This window comes from Camelina sativa, chromosome 7 (genome assembly GCF_000633955.1).
Source record: "Camelina sativa cultivar DH55 chromosome 7, Cs, whole genome shotgun sequence".
NCBI classification, from domain to species: Eukaryota; Viridiplantae; Streptophyta; class Magnoliopsida; order Brassicales; family Brassicaceae; genus Camelina; species Camelina sativa.
In genome coordinates, this window is record NC_025691.1 from 33,220,141 (window position 1) to 33,241,399 (window position 21,259).

Here is a 21,259-nt window from a genome sequence, read left to right on the forward strand (position 1 = left end):
AGATATTCAGGATGAAATGTAGGATGAAGACTCTTGCTTGGGTACTCCTCCCAATCTAGTAACCTTAGACAGTGCGGTAACTCCATCTCCTCAGGTATATGCACTCTATCATTGCCATCATTTCTACTTTTGTAGACTCTGAGGAATCGAAGATTAGGCATTCTTTTAAAAGCCTTCTTGTTTATAGATACTTCCTTGATACCAGATATATCAAATGATATGCCGGACATAGCTCTGGTACCCTAAACCAATATGTATACCAAATAATAGGAAATTGTTAGAACAATAGGTAGGATTAGCTTATATATATATTCACCAAATGCCTTCAGTTTAAATGATAAATATATAAGAAACAGATAATATAACAAATACAAGAGAAAGAACTTAATTACTGTCGCATATTCGAGGACATCACAAATCTCTGGAGCATCTATTAAGATCTTGCGTTTCCAAGGCTCTTGTTTATGAATGGCTTTCTTACCCACTTGTTGTAGTAACCTATGCATCATTATCTCCCCGTACGTAGATATCTCTATGAGAGATCTGTTTACAAGGATTTTCAACCCGTGTTTGACATCCAAGTCATTGTCAGTGAACATAGTTTCCACAAGATCACCATCTTTATAGTTGAAGAAGACTGCAATGTGGAGAAATAAAGTTTGCTCACTCTCATCTAAACTCTCATAACCGACTTTTAGTACTTCCTCAATGTCTTGATGAAGAGTAGTTTCTAGCCTGTGTATTACTTGTTGCCACTCCTTCTCATTCTTTCCACGTAAAGATGAACCCACCACACTAAGAGCCAACGGAAGATTACCACAAAGTTTTGTTACTCTTTTAGCAAGCTGTCCAAAACCATGGTACATAGGGATTTTTCTAAAAGCATATCTACATAAGATCTTGAGAGCTTCTTCATCAGATGGAAACCCCACATGGTACGTATTATCGATACCATGCTGCTGTAAAAGATCTTTGTTTTCTGTGGTAACTACAATCCTACTCCCAGGACCAAACCATGTAGTTTCATTTGCCAACGCCTCTAATTGCTTTATGTTGTTCACATCATCGAGAATGATGAGCACTCTCTGCTTGCATAGCCTTTCTTCTATCACACCTGAATGACATACCCTAAGACCATCCTGGTTCAAAACCTTTGAAAGGAATTGCTCTTGTAAACGCAACTTCTCTTGACCACTGACATAGCTTCCCCTCAGGTTATCCATAAAACAACTAAGTTGAAACCTATTAGAGAGTCGAACATGTAAAGCTTTGGCAATGGTAGTCTTACCAATTCCTAAAGGACCAGTGATTGCTACCATTTTAACTCCATCGTCATAATCTAAATCTAGTAAAGACTTCAATATTCTCAAATGAGTTTCAAGTCCCACCATGCCATCAAAATCCCTTGATGGTGTAGCATTTAGTTTATCTGAAACATCTCTTGCAATTTTCTTGATCATGTTTGCTTCGTTGTCCCTAGCAAAATAGTAGAAAAGAATTGCACGGTTCCCATCAAATAGTCACATAAGTAACAATCCTCTGTTCCTAATAATTTATGACATGCATTTCTTATATTCATTCAACAAAAACATTTTCTTTATCACACTACTAACTGTTATTTTTTTCTCCGGTAATTACCACTTATAGAACCTAAGAAACAAAAAAAAAACTCAGATTAATTAAGACCAACCATTTTTGGAAGTCTTCTCCAGCAATATTGCTCACATCAGTCAAAGCTTTGCTCCATTTTTGCCTAGCTTCGTCCCTCTTACGTGCACAAGTTTCATTGAAAGCGATCCCAAATTCCCCGGTCTGTTTACGTACATTGGACGGCTCCACTCCGTAGAAGATGGTCATCACTGTCTGTCCCATAGCTTTTTTGCACTCCAATATCTCCACCAATTCATCCAAACACCAGCCTGACGAAGCGTAATTCTTAGAGAGAATGACGATAGAGATCCTCGACTCTCTTATAGCTTCTGTGAGTGAAGGAGCAATTGTTGCGCTTCTCTCAATCTCTTGATCATCGAACATAGTGATTCCATTTCGTGTAAACTGTTCTCGCATGTTACTGAGAAAGGTTTTACGGACGTCAGGCCCGTGGAAGCTCGGGAAGACGTTGTAGCTCCAGTTGCGAGGCGGAAATGAAGAAGAAGGAGAAGCCATGGGCAGAAGAAAGAGAAGTTGATGAAGACGAACAAACATATGATATTTTACGTTAAACGACTTTTTACGGAAAGCTATATACAAGAATCAAATAAAAACAGTGAAAACTAAAAGAATGATTAATAATATCACAGCTGTGTTAGGATGTACCATTTATGCCATATTCGAAGGAGAAAATGGGCCTCCATTAACTGTTGACTAGAGAGAGAGAGAGATCAGAAGTCTCTTTTTTGATAAATGATCAGAAGTCTCTTTGCCTTTTCGTTCCTATGAAAAAGTAAACGAAGTCTGTTAAAACGTGAATTATTAGTCGAGCACTTGTTGTTGTTAAACCGGATCACGCAGATACTCTGAAAGAGAGAAACTATAGTTTAGTGACACTAGCTATAGACTATAGTTATTTTTAATAGTTAAGAGTTCAAAAGTGTATGAATATTAATTAGTAAATAAGTTGTCTAAGTATTTATTGATTAAAATATAACCCACTGTGTACATTCTCACCAAGAGTTGAGCTTTGAACAATTTGTAAAAAAAAGTTTGTAAGAGATGGAGCTTTTGATTTACAAAAAAAAAAAAAAAAAAAAAAAAAGTTGCTCGGGAAAAAGAAAAAAGAACATAAACGAGATGGATTACACTGTTCCAATGATAGGCCCAACATCAGCCCATTTTGTTACATAGAAGGACTCCACAACGCATTGGATTAAAGCCGAAGGCCACGTCATCATCATCTTCCGTTAATAATCCTCACAATTATCGAAGCAAAGCAAGGTGATGATGATCCAAAATCTCTAACACAACACTCTTCTTGTAATTGCTTCAATTGTACATGGTGTCCGGATTTGAGCGTCTTCTTCCTGAAATCAAGCTTCCGACATTTTTCACAAATTGGGAGAGGTCGAAGCAGAGGAAGAGCCAACTCCAACAATCTGTGCGAAGATACTCGTCTTCTACGGAATCATCCTGTTCGGTGTCGTCTTCAGAGACTCCGCTGGATTCATACCCAATGTCGTCTTCAGAGGCTTCGCTAGATTCAAACTCAACGTCGTCGTCCTGGTACATTCCAAATTCATAGTCCCACTTGTCCGTCAAGATCTGAGCACCACATTCAATAATATCCAATTCTTGTAATTCGCTGCTGAATTCAAACACTATCTCCCTGTTCACATCAGAGGAATCGATACATGTCGAGCGATGGTGAATAGTAAATATAAACAAATGCTCCCTTCGAAATTTGGGGACATCGCCTACGAAGATGGAGATCTCTGTGGGGTATAAGTCGCCTTTAGCTACGTGACGACACAATAGCTGGTGAGAGTGACCACCACCAAGACCATGTTCTTGGCGAGTAGGGCAAATCACGACGCAGACATTAAATCTGGAGAGAGGATCGTTACCATTGGAGCGAACCGTCAAGCTATTTCCTTTGGCACGGTGATCGAACTCTTCAGGCACTTGTCTTCCTGGCAGGAGCGTGACTCCTCCTCCTGGAGAAAAAGATTGTTGGATGATTGCTCTTCTTGCTTGTTGTTGGTCCAATTTGAAGCAGTTGGTGAAATCGAGGCGACACGCGTAAGGAGTAATGTTCAAAGGGGAAAATACAGTCACCAGTGATTCACAATCATCTGCAAATAGAAATTGAAGCGAACAGGGGAGCTCTGGCAATGATGTGAGTCTTTTGCAGCTTGATAGCTTTAAGAATTGTAGCCGATGAAGAGCTTTGATGCATTCTGGAATCTTTTCAATACCAGAGTAGCTTACGTCTAGGTATGTGACACTCTTGGGGAGATGTGTTATTGCGTTGAGCTTTATACTGCGGCTTAGATTGAGAACCTTAAGACGAGAGCAAAGCCTAATTGTTCGAGGCTCATTTTCAACGGCTGTTTCGGTGATATATAGTTCTTCGATGTTTGTTGACATAACTGGAATATCTATCAATCTGAAGCATCCGACCATAGAGACGCGTACAAGGGATACTAGGTTCATGTGTGTTGGAATTATCTGTAGGTTTATGCATTTGGCGAGTTCCAATATCTCCAGGTTTGTAGCATTTGAAAGATCAGGGAGTTCTTTCAAATTCTTGGACCCTAATAAATCCATCTTCTTGAGATTTCTTAGCGGCTGGATGTATAAAACCACAGAACAACAGAGAGTATTAAAACATCAGTTTAGCTTGAAGAGAAAATGTGTATATTCATATCTTTATGGTTCTAAACACCAACCTGTGTTCCTTGCCAAAGGTATTCGAACTGGCTTTCCCGCATCTTGAGTTCGACAAGATATTCAGGATGAAATGTAGGAGGAAGACTCTTTCTTGGGTATGACTCCCAATGTAATAGCCTTAGACGACGTGGGAATTCCATCTTCTCTGGTATATGCATTTTATTATCTCTTCTTTGGTAAACTCTCAGGAATTGAAGATTTGGCATTCTTTTAAGAGCGTTCTCGCTGATAGATACTTCATCGATATTATATCTATCAAATAATATTCCAGACACAGCTCTCGTACCCTAAACCAATATTCAAAAGAAGAAGTTAGCACAATATGTAGGATTTGTTTTATCTCCACCAAATTACTTCTTTAAAGTATACTTAACAAGGAGATGTAATTTACCGTTTCATTCTCGAGGACATCACAAATCTCATGAGGATCCATTAAGATTTGACGTTTCCAAGGCTCTTGTTTACGAATGGCTTGTCTAGCCACTTGCTGTAGTAATTTGTGCATCACTATCTTCCCAGTGAGACTACATATGTTTATGAGAGATCTATTGACTAGGATCTTCAAACCGCGTTTGACATCCAAGTTATTGTCATCGAACATGGCTTTCATGATATCACCATCTTCATTGTTGAAGAAGACTGCTATGTGGAGAAATAATGTTTGCTCATTCTCATCTAAACCTTCATAACCGACTCGTAATACATCCTCGATATCGCGATCAAGAATAGTTTCTAACCTGCTTACTACATCTTCCCATTCTTCCTCCTTCTTCCCACGTAAAGATAAACCCACCACACGTAGAGCCAATGGAAGCTTACCACAAAGCTCTGATATTCTTTCGGCGAGCACCTTGAAACCATGGTGTGGAGAGGTTAGTCGAAAAGCATACCTGCATAAGATCAGAAGAGCTTCTTGTCTAGATGGGAAACCCACATGGTATGTATTATTGATACCATGTTGCTGCAGAAGCTCTCGATTATCTGTGGTCACTACAATCCTACTTCCAGGACCAAACCATGTAGTTTCATTAGCCAAACCCTCCAATTGCTTTAGATTGTTCACATCATCAAGAATAATGAGCACTTTCTGGTCGCTTAGGTTTTCTTTTATTGCACCTAAATGGCGTATCTTCATACCACTTTGGTTCAAGACCTTTGAAAGAAATTGTTCTTGTAAACGTAGCTTCAAACCATACTCATCAAAACCGCTATGACAACTTACCCTAAGGTTGTCCACAAAACAGTTAAGTTGAAACTTATTCGAGAGTTGATCATGTAAAGCTCTAGCTAAGGTTGTCTTACCAATCCCTGCAGGACCAGAGATTGCAACCATCTTGACTTCATCATTATCTAAATCTAGCAAAGACTCCATTTCTCTCAAATGTGCCTCAAGTCCCACCATGCCATCAAAATCCCTAGAGGGTGTAGCATTTAGTTTATCTAAAACATCTCTTGCAATCTTCTCGATCATTATTGCTTCATTGTCCCTAACAAAATAAATAAAGAAAAGAAAACACTTATCTATCAAAAGAATAGTCATGATGAGGAAACAAAAATTAGATATAACAAAATTAATATATCTGTTAGTTTGTGTCCAGGGGTTTGTGTTACCACTTAGGACATGACCAAGAAAACTGTAATTTAATATAATAAACCACAAACCAGTTTTGCAAGTGTTCTCCAGCTATGTTTCCAACATCGTTCAAAGCTTGGCTCCATCTTTGCCTATCCTGCTCTGTTTTACGAGTACAAGTTTCATTGAAAGCCATCCCAAAATCTCCCGTCTGTTTCCGTACATCAGATGGATCTACTCCATAGAAGACCGTCATCACGATCTGTCCCATATCTTCTTTGCACTCCAAAATCTCTACCAATTCGTTTAAGCACCAGCCCGAGGAAGCATAGTTCTTCGAGAGCACCACGATCGAGATCCTCGATTCCTTAATCGCTCGTGTAAGAGCATTGGCGATGGTTTGGCTTCTCTCGATCCCTTGGTCATCGAACATGGTAATCCCATTGCAGTTAAACTGTTTGCGTAAGTGACTCAGAAATGTCTTACGGACGTCTGGCCCATGGAAGCTCGTGAAGACGCGGTATTGCCATGTGCGATACAAAGAAGAAGAAGAAGAAGCCATGGGAGTGAGGATAAATGTGCGTATTAGAGGTTTAATGTCGTAAATGAATGTGTGTTGAATTTATGGACTAGAAAAATTGCAAGCGGGTGTTGTTGAGTTATTGAGCGAGATGGAAGTTTCTTAGCTTTTTCAACGAAATTTCAAATGAGTGAATAATTATTATGTTAATGTGTTTCTGTTAAGCTACATACATATCATATCAGGTTGGCTCTCAAAAGGTATCTTTGTTTTTATTTTCAAGTTTTTTTTGGCAATTTACTGAAAATTGCAACGATATTTGCTATAGACTTCCTAAATGGTCTAGTTTGAAAAATGTCGCTTGCGAGGGGCTATTGCGGTCTTCTGATAAAGACTTGGACACAAAACTTCTCAATTAAGTGAATTAACCAAAATAAATAATACATAAGATTCTTTTTTTTCTCTTTTTTTTTTTATAAAGTTGTTACGAATGAGTCAAACAGATGAATCCATGCAAGATTGAATAAGAAGGTTAAAAAATATATAAAAATCAAATTGTACGTAATCCCGTTTCATATATAGTTGCAGAATTTTTGCATTGTATATATTAGAACAAAGACTTTTTTTTTATTTGTTAAAGGATTTAAGAGTCGCAAAGACTATCGAAACTCATAGGACGTTTCCAATTGCGCTCCCTTTTTCATTTTATTTGAAAGTCACACATCAGTCAGGAAGATTAATCTTGTATATATTAGAGTACATGTACAACAAGAGACTTTATTTGTTAAAAGATGTTAGAGTCAAGACTTTCGAAAATTTATAGGAAGTTTCCTAGACTCCTAGTGCCTTTCTCACATTTGAAAGATTAGCGCGTTTCACGTTCAAAGTTGGAACGTTAAACCAAAACAAAACACACCAAAGTTTCCACACTTCAGTAACGTTGGACTGAGAATCGCATAGCTCTTGTGTCCTAAATAGTAAATATATCACTTTGTGAGATTTCCTGGTTACATCAGACTATCAGAGTGCTTTTGCTGGCTCCTTTTTTGGTCTTGCTCTGGTTGTTGATGCTGACCTTATCTAATCATGTACCCAAATTTGTACTTGCTTTCTCTAGTTTATGTTTATGTTTCAAAGGTTTCTCTAGTCTTAATTGGGCTTAAACATTAAAAAAAAAGCAATTAGGGTTTAGCATAATTGGGCTTAAACATTAAAAAGAGTGAAAACAAAAACAATTAGGCCCATTGGATTGGGAAGTGGCCACGTCATCAGCTTCGTTGCTTGCTTCAGCCTTATGTCGTCTTCTTCCCCAAAACAAAGCAGCCTGAGAATATAGGAGAGATCGAAGCAAAGAATCATTCAATTCCGACACTCTGAAAGTCTGAATCTTTCTTGTACCCTCTTTAAAAATACAAAATTCGATTTCTTTCACGATTTCTAGATTTCAATTTAGTCAAACGATTCCTCGATTAGGAAAATTTTCTCATGATCTTCTTCCAACGCTCAGTGTTCTAATCCAGATTCGTACACTACCTCTCATCAATCACTTCAAAGGTATTTGTACTTCAGAGTCTGATGATTCCTTGGGGTGGAGTTACTTGCTGCTTCAGCGCCGCCGCTCTTTATCTTCTCGGCCGGAGCAGTGGCAGGTTTGTGATTATCATCTTCCCATAGTGTAGAGTATCAATCAAATCCCTTTCTTATCTTTTGGAGCGCAGGGATGCTGAAGTGCTCAAAACTGTCACTAGGGTTAATCAACTCAAGGAGTTAGGTAATCTTCTTCTTCTCCCTTGATTGCTTCATCTACTGTATCAGTCTCAGAATGATTGTTGATGATGTTTACGGATTGCTCTGTGTTTTGTATAGCTCAATTGCTAGATTTAGATAGCAAGATTCTGCCTTTCATTGTTGCGGTATCAGGAAGAGTTGGCTCTGAGACGCCTATCAAATGTGAGCATAGTGGCATACGCGGTGTTATTGTTGAGGAAACGGTATGTTGTAGACATGGAACTTTGTTGTTCTTTGTGTTTCCATCGATTAGGTTGTATGTGAAACTCTAGTAATTGCATGATTTTTTTAGGCGGAACAACATTTTCTGAAACATAATGAGACGGGTTCTTGGGTACAAGATAGTGCATTGATGCTTTCAATGAGCAAAGAGGTTCCCTGGTTTTTGGTAAGCCAAATATAAGTAGCATTGTGTTTCAAAGAGTTATGATTGAATGTTTCTTAATAGCATTTCTAAATTCGTTTGCTATAGGACGATGGGACAAGTCGTGTCCATGTAATGGGAGCTCGTGGTGCGACAGGGTTTGCCTTGACTGTTGGTAGTGAAGTATTTGAAGAGTCAGGACGCTCACTTGTACGAGGAACACTTGATTATCTCCAAGGCCTTAAGGTTTTTGCTTTTCTTCTTGTGGTTCTTTAATTGCTGGCCTCTCCATTTGCTTAAGCGGCCGTTGTTTTGTTTCAGATGCTTGGAGTTAAGCGCATTGAGCGTGTTCTTCCAACTGGAATATCTCTAACAGTTGTTGGTGAGGTATGTCGTATAGTGTTTTCGATTATCTCTTTTACTTAAAGTTGTAATTGTTGGTAGAGAATCTAGAGATACAATGATACATAGCAATAGTTGTAGGAAGCTGGATCGATCTTTGTATAGAGGCATACCGATGAGTTCAAATCTAATTCATGTGGCTACCATGTATGACAGGCTGTGAAGGACGATATTGGAGAATTCAGGATTAAAAAACCTGACAAAGGACCTTTCTATGTCTCTCCTAAATCACTCGATCAGCTCATTTCTAATTTGGGAAAGTGGTCGAGGTCTGTGTCTCTCTTCTCTCTTGGTGTTTTTTTGCCTATACTCTTTGTAACAAAACGGTGATGAGCCAAAACTGATTGATAAGAGTATAATTTACAGGTGGTACAAATATGCCTCCATGGGGTTTACTGTTTTTGGTGTGTTCCTAATTACAAAGCATGTCATTGATTCTGTTCTAGAGAGAAGACGGCGGAGACAGTTACAAAAAAGGTATGTCACAGATTTGTCTGTCTAGAAAGTAAATAGTTTTACTCTCAAGTATGAGTATTAGAGTGGTCTTGTTTCCTTCAAAATGATGTTCACACAAAACTAAGCAGTCAGCTGTTGTTGCAGAGTGCTTGATGCAGCAGCTAAGAGAGCTGAGCTAGAGAGTGAAGGTATCCATTGGTGAATCTTTTTTCGATATATAAGTTGCACTGGCTCTGACTACAAAACTCTCTCACCAGGTTCAAACGGGGCACGTGAGAGTGAATTAGATTCTACCAAGAAAGAAGACGCTGTTCCTGATCTCTGTGTGATCTGCCTAGAGCAGGAGTACAATGCTGTGTTTGTCCCGTAAGCGTTCTTCTGCCTTTTTGACTGATTCTGGTACATTTGCAACTTACTTAAACGCTTGTGGTTGGTACTCGCAGGTGTGGTCATATGTGCTGCTGCACCGCATGCTCCTCCCACTTGACTAGCTGTCCACTATGCCGGAGACGAATAGATCAGGTGGTTAAGACTTACCGTCACTGAAGAACAACTCAGGCCTCAAAAGCATTCTCTACTCAAAGAGTCTTGTCTGTAAATACCGCAAGATCACAACGTCAGTTTAGTGTTCGTTATCCTCTTTTGTTTGATTTCGAGAACAAAACATTCGAGTTATATGTAAACTTAATGTGCTCGATTTACAGTACAATACATGATTGTACTCGAGCAATTTGCTCCACACAAAATAAAAGAAAAAAAAAATTCTACTTAGATTCATAGCTTTACCTAGCTGCTTCTGCTTCGGTTGGTTTGTAAGTCAAGATCTGGACACCACATTCAATAATGTTTGATGTCTTGGGGTGTGGTGCTGAATTCGAACAATATCTCGTTGTCCTGTTCAAGCCATCCATCTTTGCCAAACAATTCAGACTGAAAGATAAATAGATGTTCCGTTTGCAGATAGGGGAGATCATGTACTATGTTTTCGTCAACAGGGAAACCATTTAAGTGTATGCGACAGAATAATACAGAGTAAGCTTCTTCCATTTGCTGTTTGGGGGAAACCACAACACAAATCCTAAATCCGTAGAAATTTGAACGGATGGTCAAGGAATTTCTTATTGCTGGGTGATTGAACTCGGCAGGTATGTTCCTTCCGGGTAGACATGCCTTTGCACTACCTGATTGCTTGATAATTGCTCATTGTGCTTCTTGGCCCAATTTGAAGCAATTAGGAAGATAGACCAACTCAAGTGGAGAGTCAATAGGGAAAGATATGGTCTCTAGTGATTCACAAGTTTCTGCTATTAGTGTTCTGAGCGAGCCAGGAAGCTCTGGCAGTGATGCAAGTTTTGGACAGCCACCTACGTAAAGCTCTTTTAATCCATGAAGATCTTTGATCCAATCTGGAAATTTCTCAATATCTGCTCCACTTCGTTCTAGAAAATGTTTTCCTGCAAATCGAAATGTAGTGACACTACCAATTATACCGAGCCTCTGAAGGCGAGACCAATGCCAAACTGATTCAGGCAATTCTTCCAACATCGTGTCTGCGATATGGAGTGATGTGATGTTCTTGGAAATATTTGGAAACTTTCTCAATTGTGAGCACCCCACCATGTAGACCGATTCAAGAGATGCCAAATCCAAGTGTATCGGAACAACGTGTAGCTTTGTACAGAATCCCATGTCTAACAACTCTAGTTTATGAAGATTTCCAATAGAGGAAGAAATCTCCACCAAACTCTTGCAAGCAGTCAGAATCAAACTCTCGAGATTTGTAGCATTTGAAAGATCGGGAGTTTCTTGAGGTTCAAGGATCCTAACAAATCCATCTTCTTGAGATTTGTAAGGGGCTGAATATATAACGACACAATAGAGGAAGAACATCAATACATGATGAGAAAGTACATATACGTCAAATATTTATACTAAGCTAATATAAAAACCAACCTGGGCTCCTTCCCCAAACTTCTCAAGTTGGTTATACCGCAAGTTGAGTTTCACAAGATATTCCGAACAAAATGTACGAGGAATAAGCTTTCTAGGGTATACGTCCTAGTGTAATAACCTTAGACGAGGTGGAAGATCCATGTACTCGGGTAGATGCACTCTATCACTACTATCAAATTTTGTCATGTAGACGTTGAGAAATTGAAGATAACGCATACTTTTAATGATATCCAACCATTGCTCATTGATGTATTATATCATTCGGAAGACCATAATGTAATGTAGTTTTGAGTGTAGAGATGATATGATTTATAATTTGATTAAATCACACCAATATATGTTCTAAAACCTGTTAGACGAGACCTAGCGGATGGCACCTAATCATATACGCAAACTTTTCTGTGTTCAAATTTGGCTAAACATGTCAAATAATTTGGTGATCGACCAAAGAATCCATAAACTATTCTATAAAATGGAATATAGTTTTTGTTACAAGAATTTAGTAATGTGATTCACTTTGTACACATATATATGTATATATCAAGTAAGTTCCCGACCATATACTTGATGTGACTTAATTTTATATGTAACTAGAAGAAGGCATCTGGAAGTTAATAACTGCAAGATACGGGAGAAAAAGAAATCACATACACTTGTATTCTGTCCTTAATTGGCTGATATTCTTGAGCTTAGGCATTGGAAAAGCCGTTTTAACAATAAGCTATTGAAATTTGTAAGCTTTTTGCCCCTTGGTTATGCTGGCTCTTCGATAATTGGTTCACAAAAATCATCAATATGAAAATCGTGTTAATAAACAACTATGAATGAATAATATTTGGAGAAGAGATTTTGTGATTTTGTTGGAAAAAAATAGATTTTTATATAGTTAAAAAGTATGCAACACTGAACAGCTTGAGTCAATTTGGGAGGAACCTTCGCTGAGAAGGTCGGTAGCGCAGACTCATTTGAATGAGTTTTCTTCACGAAGCCACTTTATTGTTAGTCATTCAAAATTCTGGTCTGCTTTGGCTGATGTGATGCATGCCTTAGCAACTAATGCCGGTCATGTGATGATTTTTGTTCTGAAAAGTTTATAGTTTATAATACGTTTTTTAGCTTTTTTATAAGTTCTAAAAAGTTTAGATTATGTATTCTACCATTTGTACATGTTCAAAAAAATTTAGATGATGCATTCTACAATAAGTACATGTTCTATAATTTTAGAATTGAAATATGTTCTAAAAATTTCAGAATTCAAAATATTTTCTATAAAATTCAGAATAGATACTCTACATTTACTCTATGTTCTACAAAATTCAGAATATATTCTACAGTTTACTATATGTTCTAAAACAAATAGAATATAAGTCCTACAATATTTTAGAATATACATTCTAGCAAAATTTGAGTTTCATAAATATAGAAATAAAATCGAAAAAAAGAAAAGTAAATATATTTTTGAAGATTTGAATATATGGTTTAGAACCACAATTCAAGAAAATCAAACTCAAATTATATTAATCAACAAAGACTCAGATAATTATTTTGTATTGCTAAAAAATTATTTAATTTGCTCAAAATCCATATTTGGAGAAGAAATTGCAAACGCGTATTTCAGTGTTGACTCTTCGCCTTTTCAATAAAATATATCTTAAACCGGGATCATATAGATACTCCGACCCGGTTCGATATATAATTCGGTCGTCGGTTTAGCTTATCTAAAGTTTAATATCTAACTTTACTTAATTTAAAATTATAAATAATAATAAAAAAATAGCTTATCCAACGTGTATATAAAAAACATTAGCTTTCAAATATCCAAATAACCTTTCGCGTTTATGAAGTAGAGTTTTCTTTTTGGTATGACGTTTAAGACGTAGAGTTAATTAGTGTTATCCCATATTTTTTGGTTAGTAGCAGCATTATTATAACAAGTAGGCCTGGGATTCTGAACCAAACCAAACCGAATTGAAATTTGGACAAATCGGTCCGGTTTTTTAATTGATTAAACCGATCAGAAAGAGTCTAATTTAGAATCGGTTAACCGTTCGGTAAACAGAGAGTTGAATACAACAAAATCACATACTCATGTCTCTGTAGAAAGCTAAATATAAACTAACATGTGAAATAAAAATCAAAATATACAAATCAGAATGGAGGGAGTGATACCTTGTCATGCCTTGGGAAGTTTTAATTTAGGATCGGTTAAACCGTTCGGTTCAACTCTAACCTCCTAATAGGATCGGTTAACCGTTCGGTTCGCCGAGCATTCACTTCCTTCTTCATCATCTTTCTTCGATTACTTTTTCAAGTCCATACAAAGTGGTAAACAGAGAGTTGAATACAAGAAAATCACATACTCACGTCTAAGTGTATATGTAGAAAGCTAAATATAAACTAACATGTGAAAAAAAAAATCAAAATATATCAAATCAGAATGATACCTTGTCATGCCTTGGGAAGTATTACTTTGTGTTCATCAAAACTCATTGCTCCCATCAGAGATATCTTCATCGTCGTCTATAGACACTTGTTCAGATATAGATTCAAAGCTTCTTATTGTTTTGTCAGTTTCGGTTTCATCCGTCAAGATCTGGACACCACATTCAATAATCTCGACTTCTTGGTGTGCGGTGATGATTTCCAGCAATATCTCTTTCTCTGGTTCAAACCATTGATCATCGTCAGACAATACAATGTGAGTGATACAAAGATGTTCCCCTTGGATTTCACGGAGACCCGTAAGTATGTATTGGTCGGTGGGGCAACCGTTTATGCATATGCGAGACATTGAGTAATGAGTAATAGGTTCTTCCATCTCCTCTGATTTAGGGGAAACCACGACGCAAATCCTAAATCCGCAGAAACCTGGTCGGAGGGTCAAGGAACTTCCTATAGCTCGGTGATCGAACTCCGCAGGTATTGTTCTTCCGAGTAGGCATGCTGACATTGATTGCTGAGTGATGACTTTTTGTGCTTCTTGACCTAATTTGAAGCAGTTGGGAAAATAAAGATCCTGAATTTGAGAGTCAGTTGGGAAAGATACTAGTGTCTCCAATGATGCACAAGTGTTTGCTATTAGTAACTTGTGCAAAATCCACCAAAACAACACCTAGTCCTTTCTAGATTCGTGACTTCCAAATCTACAAATTTAAACCAGTCGGCATGTCCTTCTCGGCCTATTACACATTATTAGTCCTTGATGGAAGAACATAAACACTACCTTGAATATAATGATAGACAAGCTTGATTTTCACTCCATAATGAATCCATAGTTGTACTTTGTCCCGAATGACTTATGTAATCAAACGACATTGTCAACGAACGTGGTGAATGCATGGAAAGTATGTCTTTGCAACATGGAATCAATGCTTGTTTTTTCTCCTTAATTATTACATCAAGTTAAGGATAAAACCATGAGTGAACAAATAGTAATATACATACGTACGTACATTCACACCATGTCCTCGTAACAATTTAGAACACTCATTATTACAAGATCATATTAAAGTAAAGGAAAAAAAATCAGAAACACTCTACGAAAATAAGAAAAAGAAAAACAAAAAAAAAAAACCTAAAGAACAAACTTATACACAAATTAGCGTGAATTTATGTGATGCCATAAACAATAATTTAAAATGAAGATGGAAAAGATGAAGATAAGGCAGATGATCCCAAGGTCATTGATGGATCTTGGTTTCCAACAATAGATGATGAGCCTTCCACGTTTATGTTAAGGTTGTCCCAGAAGAAAATATTAGAGCATTGTTGTGAATCTACCCATTGATCATAGCTTAGGTCTTGCCTCTTTAAACATTCGAAAGTTGATGACATATATCCATCTTGCGCATTGCTATTTTCCATTGGGACAATGTTATCCATATTTTCCTCTATTAGCGCCGGGAGATTATAACTTATAGTTGTCTCAATATTCGAGCAGGTAGAGTTATTGAACAAATGGGACGCCATTGTAGGAACTTGAAACGGTTCTCGCTGTTCTTGTTGAGGAAGGTTCATATCCCATTCTTCTGTGTTAGTTGTTAGAAATGCTTGTTCGCAAAGGTTTCCTCTTCCTCCTCTTTGCGTGTCATGATTGTTGTTCTTGTTTGTGATGATGTTTTGAGAGAACATTCCTTCTAGGATAGGAAGTGTTGTGTCTACCATAAAGAGGGGAGGTTTATGGCAGAGAAGGGCTTCTTGAATCTTTATATTAGTTTCTTGATCATTGGCGAAATTTGACTGGTTCGGAGATTCTGTGAAACCATCAAATTGTAGGTTATCAACAGTGGATGGATTGGTGCTAGAGGTGACGGTAGTGGCCATAGGTGTATCTTCCAAGTTCAATGTCACTGTAGTTACTGACGGTTGATGACGATTGTAATGGTGATGCGGTTTCCGTATCTTTTTCTTGATCCATGAATTCCAATAGTTTTTGATCTCGTTATCCGTTCTTCCGGGTAGATGGCTAGCTATATGCGCCCNAAAAAAAAAAAAAAAAAAAAAAAAAAAAAAAAACAATAAGAAAATATGTATATATGTACAGTATGTATTTCTGTGAATGTTCGATTAAGTAACTTAAAGCGTACTATACTTGATAAAGAATTACACGTAGGCAAAAGTACCACGAGATTAATGAAACTACACGTAAAAGATTCTTTTAGTCATCGGCAGTAGGCTAGTCGTTGCTTCGAACCGTGGCTAAACTAAACATATAATAATTTAATTTAAATAAATATTATATCATGATAAATTGAATAATAAGTATAAAATGTAGTATATATAGTATGTAACTCCAACACAACAAAATTATTACTAAAAATGGTAAGTATATCAGTATTCTTAAAAGAATTTCAATAATGCTCTATAATAATACACTATATTGAATTAATTAAGTTATCTCTACAAATACAAATCTAATTTAGCTTTGCGAAAAAAGGAAACCTGTTTCCCACAACTCCATGAAGGCTTATGATCAATTTCTCTTCTTCAGAAGAGAACCTTCCTCTCCTAATATCAGGCCGAAGATAGTTTATCCATCGCAATCTACAACTTTTTCCACATCGTTGAAGCCCTAGATTTTATCAAACATGCATTATAATTACAATAAATCTATAAGTCAATTAGCGCAAGACATAAATAGAATTGTTAAAAAGCTATATATACATAATCAAGTACCTGCTTTTTCAGGGATTTCACTCCAACATCCATAGCCATGAGTTGTGATATATCTAATAAGCTTCTCATCTTCTTCCGGTGACCAAAGCCCTCTCTTCACTTTTTGCTGGTTGCAGCATGAGTGGTGACCCATTATTAGTTAGTAGCTCCTCAAATTAACTTAATTAATAGCGAACCACTTAATCGATGACAATAATTAAGCTTAAATTAAATTTTATATATTAAGTATATCACCCTTTAGGTTTTTACTCTCTTTCTTTCTTGGGTTATGTTTATTTGAGAGTTTCATGTGGCTATGGAAGAGGAAGAAGCAAAGGAGAGTTTTAAAAAGGGGGAGGAGACAAAGGTCGGGTCGGATGAGGACCCAGGGGTAGGGCCTGAGATATTTCTGCATCGATCTAACCTTAAAACGACGTCTCATCGACTTTCTATTTTCATGTGTTATTACTCGTTGTACGTAGAGAGCTTTTGGTTGTAGTATTATTACGTTAAGCCCTTATCACTTTTTTTCTATGTTTTTTCTCTTCACGTACCCTTCTGTCTCCCGTGAAAAGTTCCTCTTCTTTTCTTTGTTTCTTATATTCTTTAAAACTTAATGATTTATAAGACGAAAAATAGTTTGATACGTAGAACTAATCGCCATATAAATTTGTTGCTCATCAGTAATCATGTACTATGCACTGCTTTCCTCTATTTCTACCCCTCTAGCTTTATTAATCTGAATATGTTAATTTTTTTAGTACCACAAATTATATATTTCATTAAAACGTATTTGGGTGTGAAGGATCGCGTTGGTTTATAATTTTATCATATACTATATATATATAGTCTTTAACAAAAACAAAAAATAATCACATTCTAAAACGCTGTTCATTTATCGTAACACACAATAATGAATGTACTTTTCTTTTCTGTGGGTAGTACTTGATGACCGCAAACCAAAGGAAGATGAAGCCAAACTTTATATGATATCCTTCCATCTTTTAACTAAAACCCTATCTTTTTTTCTAAAGTAACTTATTCCAAAGTTCGATCAAAGATGAAAATGTCGTGTCATTTATACTCTATTTATTTCATAAAAAATGTTATTTTGACATATTTCATACAAAAAAAAGAAAAAATTGAATTATATATGTTTATTCCTATTTAATAAATTGTTAATAATTTAAATTTAATGAAATGAGTTTTGGATTTAGCAATAAATTAAAAATTTTAGCATAAAAACACATTGGAATGTTGACTAACATTTTTTGTTAAACATTTTTTTTTATTGACATTCTTTGTGAACGATAGAGAATATACTATGTTTTAATTTTTTTTTTTTTAAAGAGCTTTATGATGGATTGATTATAATTCTGTTAACAACAACGACAATCATATTCTAGTAAAAGAGAGAGAGGGCTCTTGGATTCTATATATGGACACGTATTAGTATTTAGTACACACAAGAAGTGTATTTGAAGTTGATAAAATTTTGTTTTCAACATTAAATAATTGATTAAGTCATGTAGCCGAATTATAGTGATTTTTGAAATTAAAAGATAACAAATCGGAAAAAATAATTTTATTAGTGGACGTCCAATATTGAAGCTTTTTCAAAGATATACGAAAAAACAATCATCACAAGTTTCAGTTACAAGGCTTTGATTTAGTTAGGAGACATATCGGAAGACCTTGCCGATAATGAAATTGCTTTGTTTAGAAATTTTCTCCTTTTAATTTATTTTTTTGTATTGGTAACTTGTAAATATGTCATGCCATAGTGCTATATAGTATATGTATGTATAACAAATATGTCACATCAGGTTTGTTCTTTGTGACTGCGGGGACTTTTAATTTACACAATCTTAATGTGAATAAAAAGGCGTCATCACATTACATTTAGCTTACGGAACTTAATATACTAGCTAGTGCTGTGTTTGTTATTCTATATATGTGCTAAATAAATATCTTTTTAATTTATCGTAATTTAAGCATATGCTCAAATCTCTTGTGATACAACAAGGGTCCTTAACAATATCAATTAACGACATCAATTTGTTTTCAAATAATCCTTACTAGAGAAGTATAGTCAAATGCTTACGTAGGACGTACAAATTACGATACATAATACATACATAAACATGTTCCAACACATAAGATAAGATGCATGGTCGTCGTTTATAAACTTGATTAATTAAAACTTGGGTCAATAAAATGTCCAAAACACTCACATCACTAAATCACTGTTCCATTACATTTTTTTGTTTGTTTTATTTTCATTTATAATCCGTTCAGGTCACTATACATAATTTCGCTAATATTAGTTCACTACAAAAGGTTTACAACACTAGCCATTCTTCACTAAATCATTGTTTCATTATTTTTGTTCTTTATTTCTTTCTTTTTCATTTCTTTACTTCCGTCTAGCTAGTTCCGCACTTCCGCTCGTTCTATACATGTTTATTCTGTTGTTTTTATACTCAACTAATATTGAAAATATTGTCACATAGATAATATTATTATTATGGTGACAATAAAAACAAAAAGTATAAGTTAAATATCTGTTATTATTCTTATGTACTAGTTTCATATTACAATCTGGATTAAAGCTTTAGGTTTTTAAGGTTTTGCATAGTTTATGGTTCATTAATGTACCTTTCATGTTGAAGGTTTTGTGAAATTTATGATTTTGTATAAATTTGATAATTTTATCTATAAATGTTTAATATTTATATTGATGTTTTAACGATCTTATAATAGCTATTTCTTTTGTACGCAGAACATAGATGATATATGTATGTGTATATGTATGTAGCCGTACACACATGTATGGGAAGGCCCCATGTACGTAGATGAATCGATGTAAAGTGGGACCGCTGGATTAAAGCAAATCAATTACCAAACATCGATGTGAATTTGATCACATAGAAATGTGACTTTTGCTTCAATATATCGCAATCTTTTTCTCGGCTATATTTTCTTCTAGTCTTTTTTAGAGAAAAAATGAGAAAAGAAATCAAATTGAAAAAACAAAAAAAACATTAAAACCTTTCACATTGCAAACATTCTATTTGAAACATCTGCATTCAACTAATCTTAAGTTCTCGGAATGTACGTGATAAACAGAAACGCCTATATTTGTGAAGTAAAAGAGCATTTATTAGCACTCAACGTTTCTGATTATAATTAATGTACTTAATAGTGATATAATCCAACTTAAGCATAGTTTTAGTGTTTTTTCTGTCGTTGAAATCATTAAGGGCTTACCTTTAAGGAGGAGCAATAGAATGGCCTTGTTGGTTTGGGTCCACAATGTTTGTTTTAATCAAATATAATTTTAAAAACGAGGTAATGTTTTGTCAACATAAATAATAGTTCTGGTGATTAACTAGTGATGCTAATGAAGCAACTGTCTTAATTAACTAAACAAGCCTTTCAAGGGATGGTTGGTCGAGATACTAATAATCATTAGATTAAGATGTCTCTACCATACATAATTCAGTTCTCTCCTTTATGATCACACTCCCTTTTAAAGAACTCCTCAAGTTGATGTAGCGTATAGGATACTAAGATCAAATTTCTCATATTTGTTTATTATATATGTTTATTGTAATTATAATTGATACGTTTAAATGTATTTTTTAATTTCTCAAATAAATTAATTAGAATTGATATTTCGTGGAGTAGGACAAAATAAAGACTTAATTTCTTTGCTATAAACCTCGTGAGATTACGTACCTAAGTTGATTTTATGTAAGTTCGTGGAATCACTAATAATAAATATATTTACAAAATATAGGTCGTCTAACTTAAAATAATTAGCAATATAAACAAAAACAACGTGATCGTCGTGGTTTTGGCGGTAGCTTTTGGAGTTAATTATGCAGTGTTTTGAACTTTACGAGGACTTTTGTCTATCCACTACCGTAACCCTCTCAGAATCTTCGTATGGAACCTTTAATTTTTCTTCTTTCTTTGTTTTCATAAATGCTAGCTTTGTTTTTATTTACTATGAATATTTACCAATATAAAATATATACGTACTGGTAAGAAATTAAGAATATATATAGTATCATATTTGGCATAAACTCTCTTGATTAGTTAAAAACCTAATGAACCTTAAAAGATATATCTTCCTAGCTATAAGAAAAAGAGACATTGACAACATATCTATTCGTCTTCCAGGTGATAATAGACATTCAAAACATATACCATTTGTGGTTGATATCACATGACACCTGAGTTTGATCCTTCAAATGAATATTATATAATTTAGCAAAAATAAACGAATAGTATTATATTAAGATATTTGTTCCTTTTTCATCCCCCTTTTTTTGGTAATAATTCCCAAAGCTATCTTTGTTTTCCAATAAGCTCTGCATGAGAAAAAAAAAAACAAAAACAAAAAAGTTACATGTAGTAGGGTATTTTTGAAATGTTGAAAATGGAGACAAGTTTATTTTAACTTGCTTTCTAAAGAAGCAAAACGTAAGATATGGTTTAAGAAAAGGAATGTATTTGGATTCAATCTTGAGTTTTCGAGGTTCCTTTGAAAAACTTATTTTCATATTTTGTTTTTGGATATCATTCATTATACATTGATTTAACAAAAAAAAAAAAAAAAAAAAAAAAAAAAAAAAAAAAAAAAAAAAAAAAAAAA

The 21,259-nt window shown here is 35.3% G+C and overlaps 5 protein-coding genes across 6 annotated transcripts in view; 1 reads left to right on the top strand and 4 right to left on the bottom strand.

Annotated features, from left to right (window-relative positions):
* The window catches only part of LOC104704010 (disease resistance protein RML1B-like), a 5,274-nt gene extending 3,043 nt beyond the window's left edge, over positions 1–2,231 (bottom strand). Inside the window, exons 1-3 of one of the 2 annotated variants that reach the window (XM_019228167.1) lie at positions 1,691–2,231; positions 393–1,476; positions 192–242 (exon numbers count right to left, since the gene is read on the bottom strand). In XM_019228167.1, coding sequence (XP_019083712.1) covers positions 192–242; positions 393–1,476; positions 1,691–2,205 — 1,650 coding nt within the window. In that variant the 5' untranslated portion in view covers positions 2,206–2,231. Of the gene's footprint in view, positions 1–63; positions 243–392; positions 1,477–1,690 lie in introns of both variants that reach the window. The other variant, XM_010420125.1, reaches the window with a different exon arrangement.
* LOC104704011 (disease resistance protein RML1B-like) lies at positions 2,955–6,555 on the bottom strand. Its single transcript, XM_010420126.2, has 4 exons — positions 6,049–6,555; positions 4,778–5,873; positions 4,386–4,673; positions 2,955–4,284 (listed from the first exon to the last, which is right to left on the bottom strand). Exons 1-4 carry the CDS (start codon positions 6,519–6,521, stop codon positions 2,983–2,985), a joined length of 3,159 nt encoding a protein of 1,052 aa, XP_010418428.1. The 5' UTR covers positions 6,522–6,555; the 3' UTR covers positions 2,955–2,982.
* LOC104704013 (E3 ubiquitin-protein ligase SP1) lies at positions 7,779–10,260 on the top strand. Its single transcript, XM_010420127.2, has 11 exons — positions 7,779–8,128; positions 8,198–8,250; positions 8,346–8,470; positions 8,560–8,655; positions 8,740–8,877; positions 8,953–9,018; positions 9,190–9,302; positions 9,400–9,510; positions 9,634–9,677; positions 9,747–9,855; positions 9,933–10,260. Exons 1-11 carry the CDS (start codon positions 8,055–8,057, stop codon positions 10,033–10,035), a joined length of 1,032 nt encoding a protein of 343 aa, XP_010418429.1. The 5' UTR covers positions 7,779–8,054; the 3' UTR covers positions 10,036–10,260.
* LOC104704014 (transcription factor MYB86-like) lies at positions 14,860–16,908 on the bottom strand. The gene is made up of 3 exons (XM_010420128.2): positions 16,618–16,908; positions 16,382–16,513; positions 14,860–15,923 (listed from the first exon to the last, which is right to left on the bottom strand). The coding sequence occupies exons 1-3, from the start codon at positions 16,748–16,750 to the stop codon at positions 15,076–15,078; spliced, it is 1,113 nt and encodes a 370-aa protein (XP_010418430.1). The 5' UTR covers positions 16,751–16,908; the 3' UTR covers positions 14,860–15,075.
* LOC104705223 overlaps positions 19,696–21,259 on the bottom strand; it is a 4,047-nt gene continuing 2,483 nt past the window's right edge. Inside the window, exon 3 of the mRNA XM_010421191.2 lies at positions 19,696–19,731. Coding sequence (XP_010419493.1) covers positions 19,696–19,731 — 36 coding nt within the window. The remainder of the gene's footprint in view (positions 19,732–21,259) is intronic.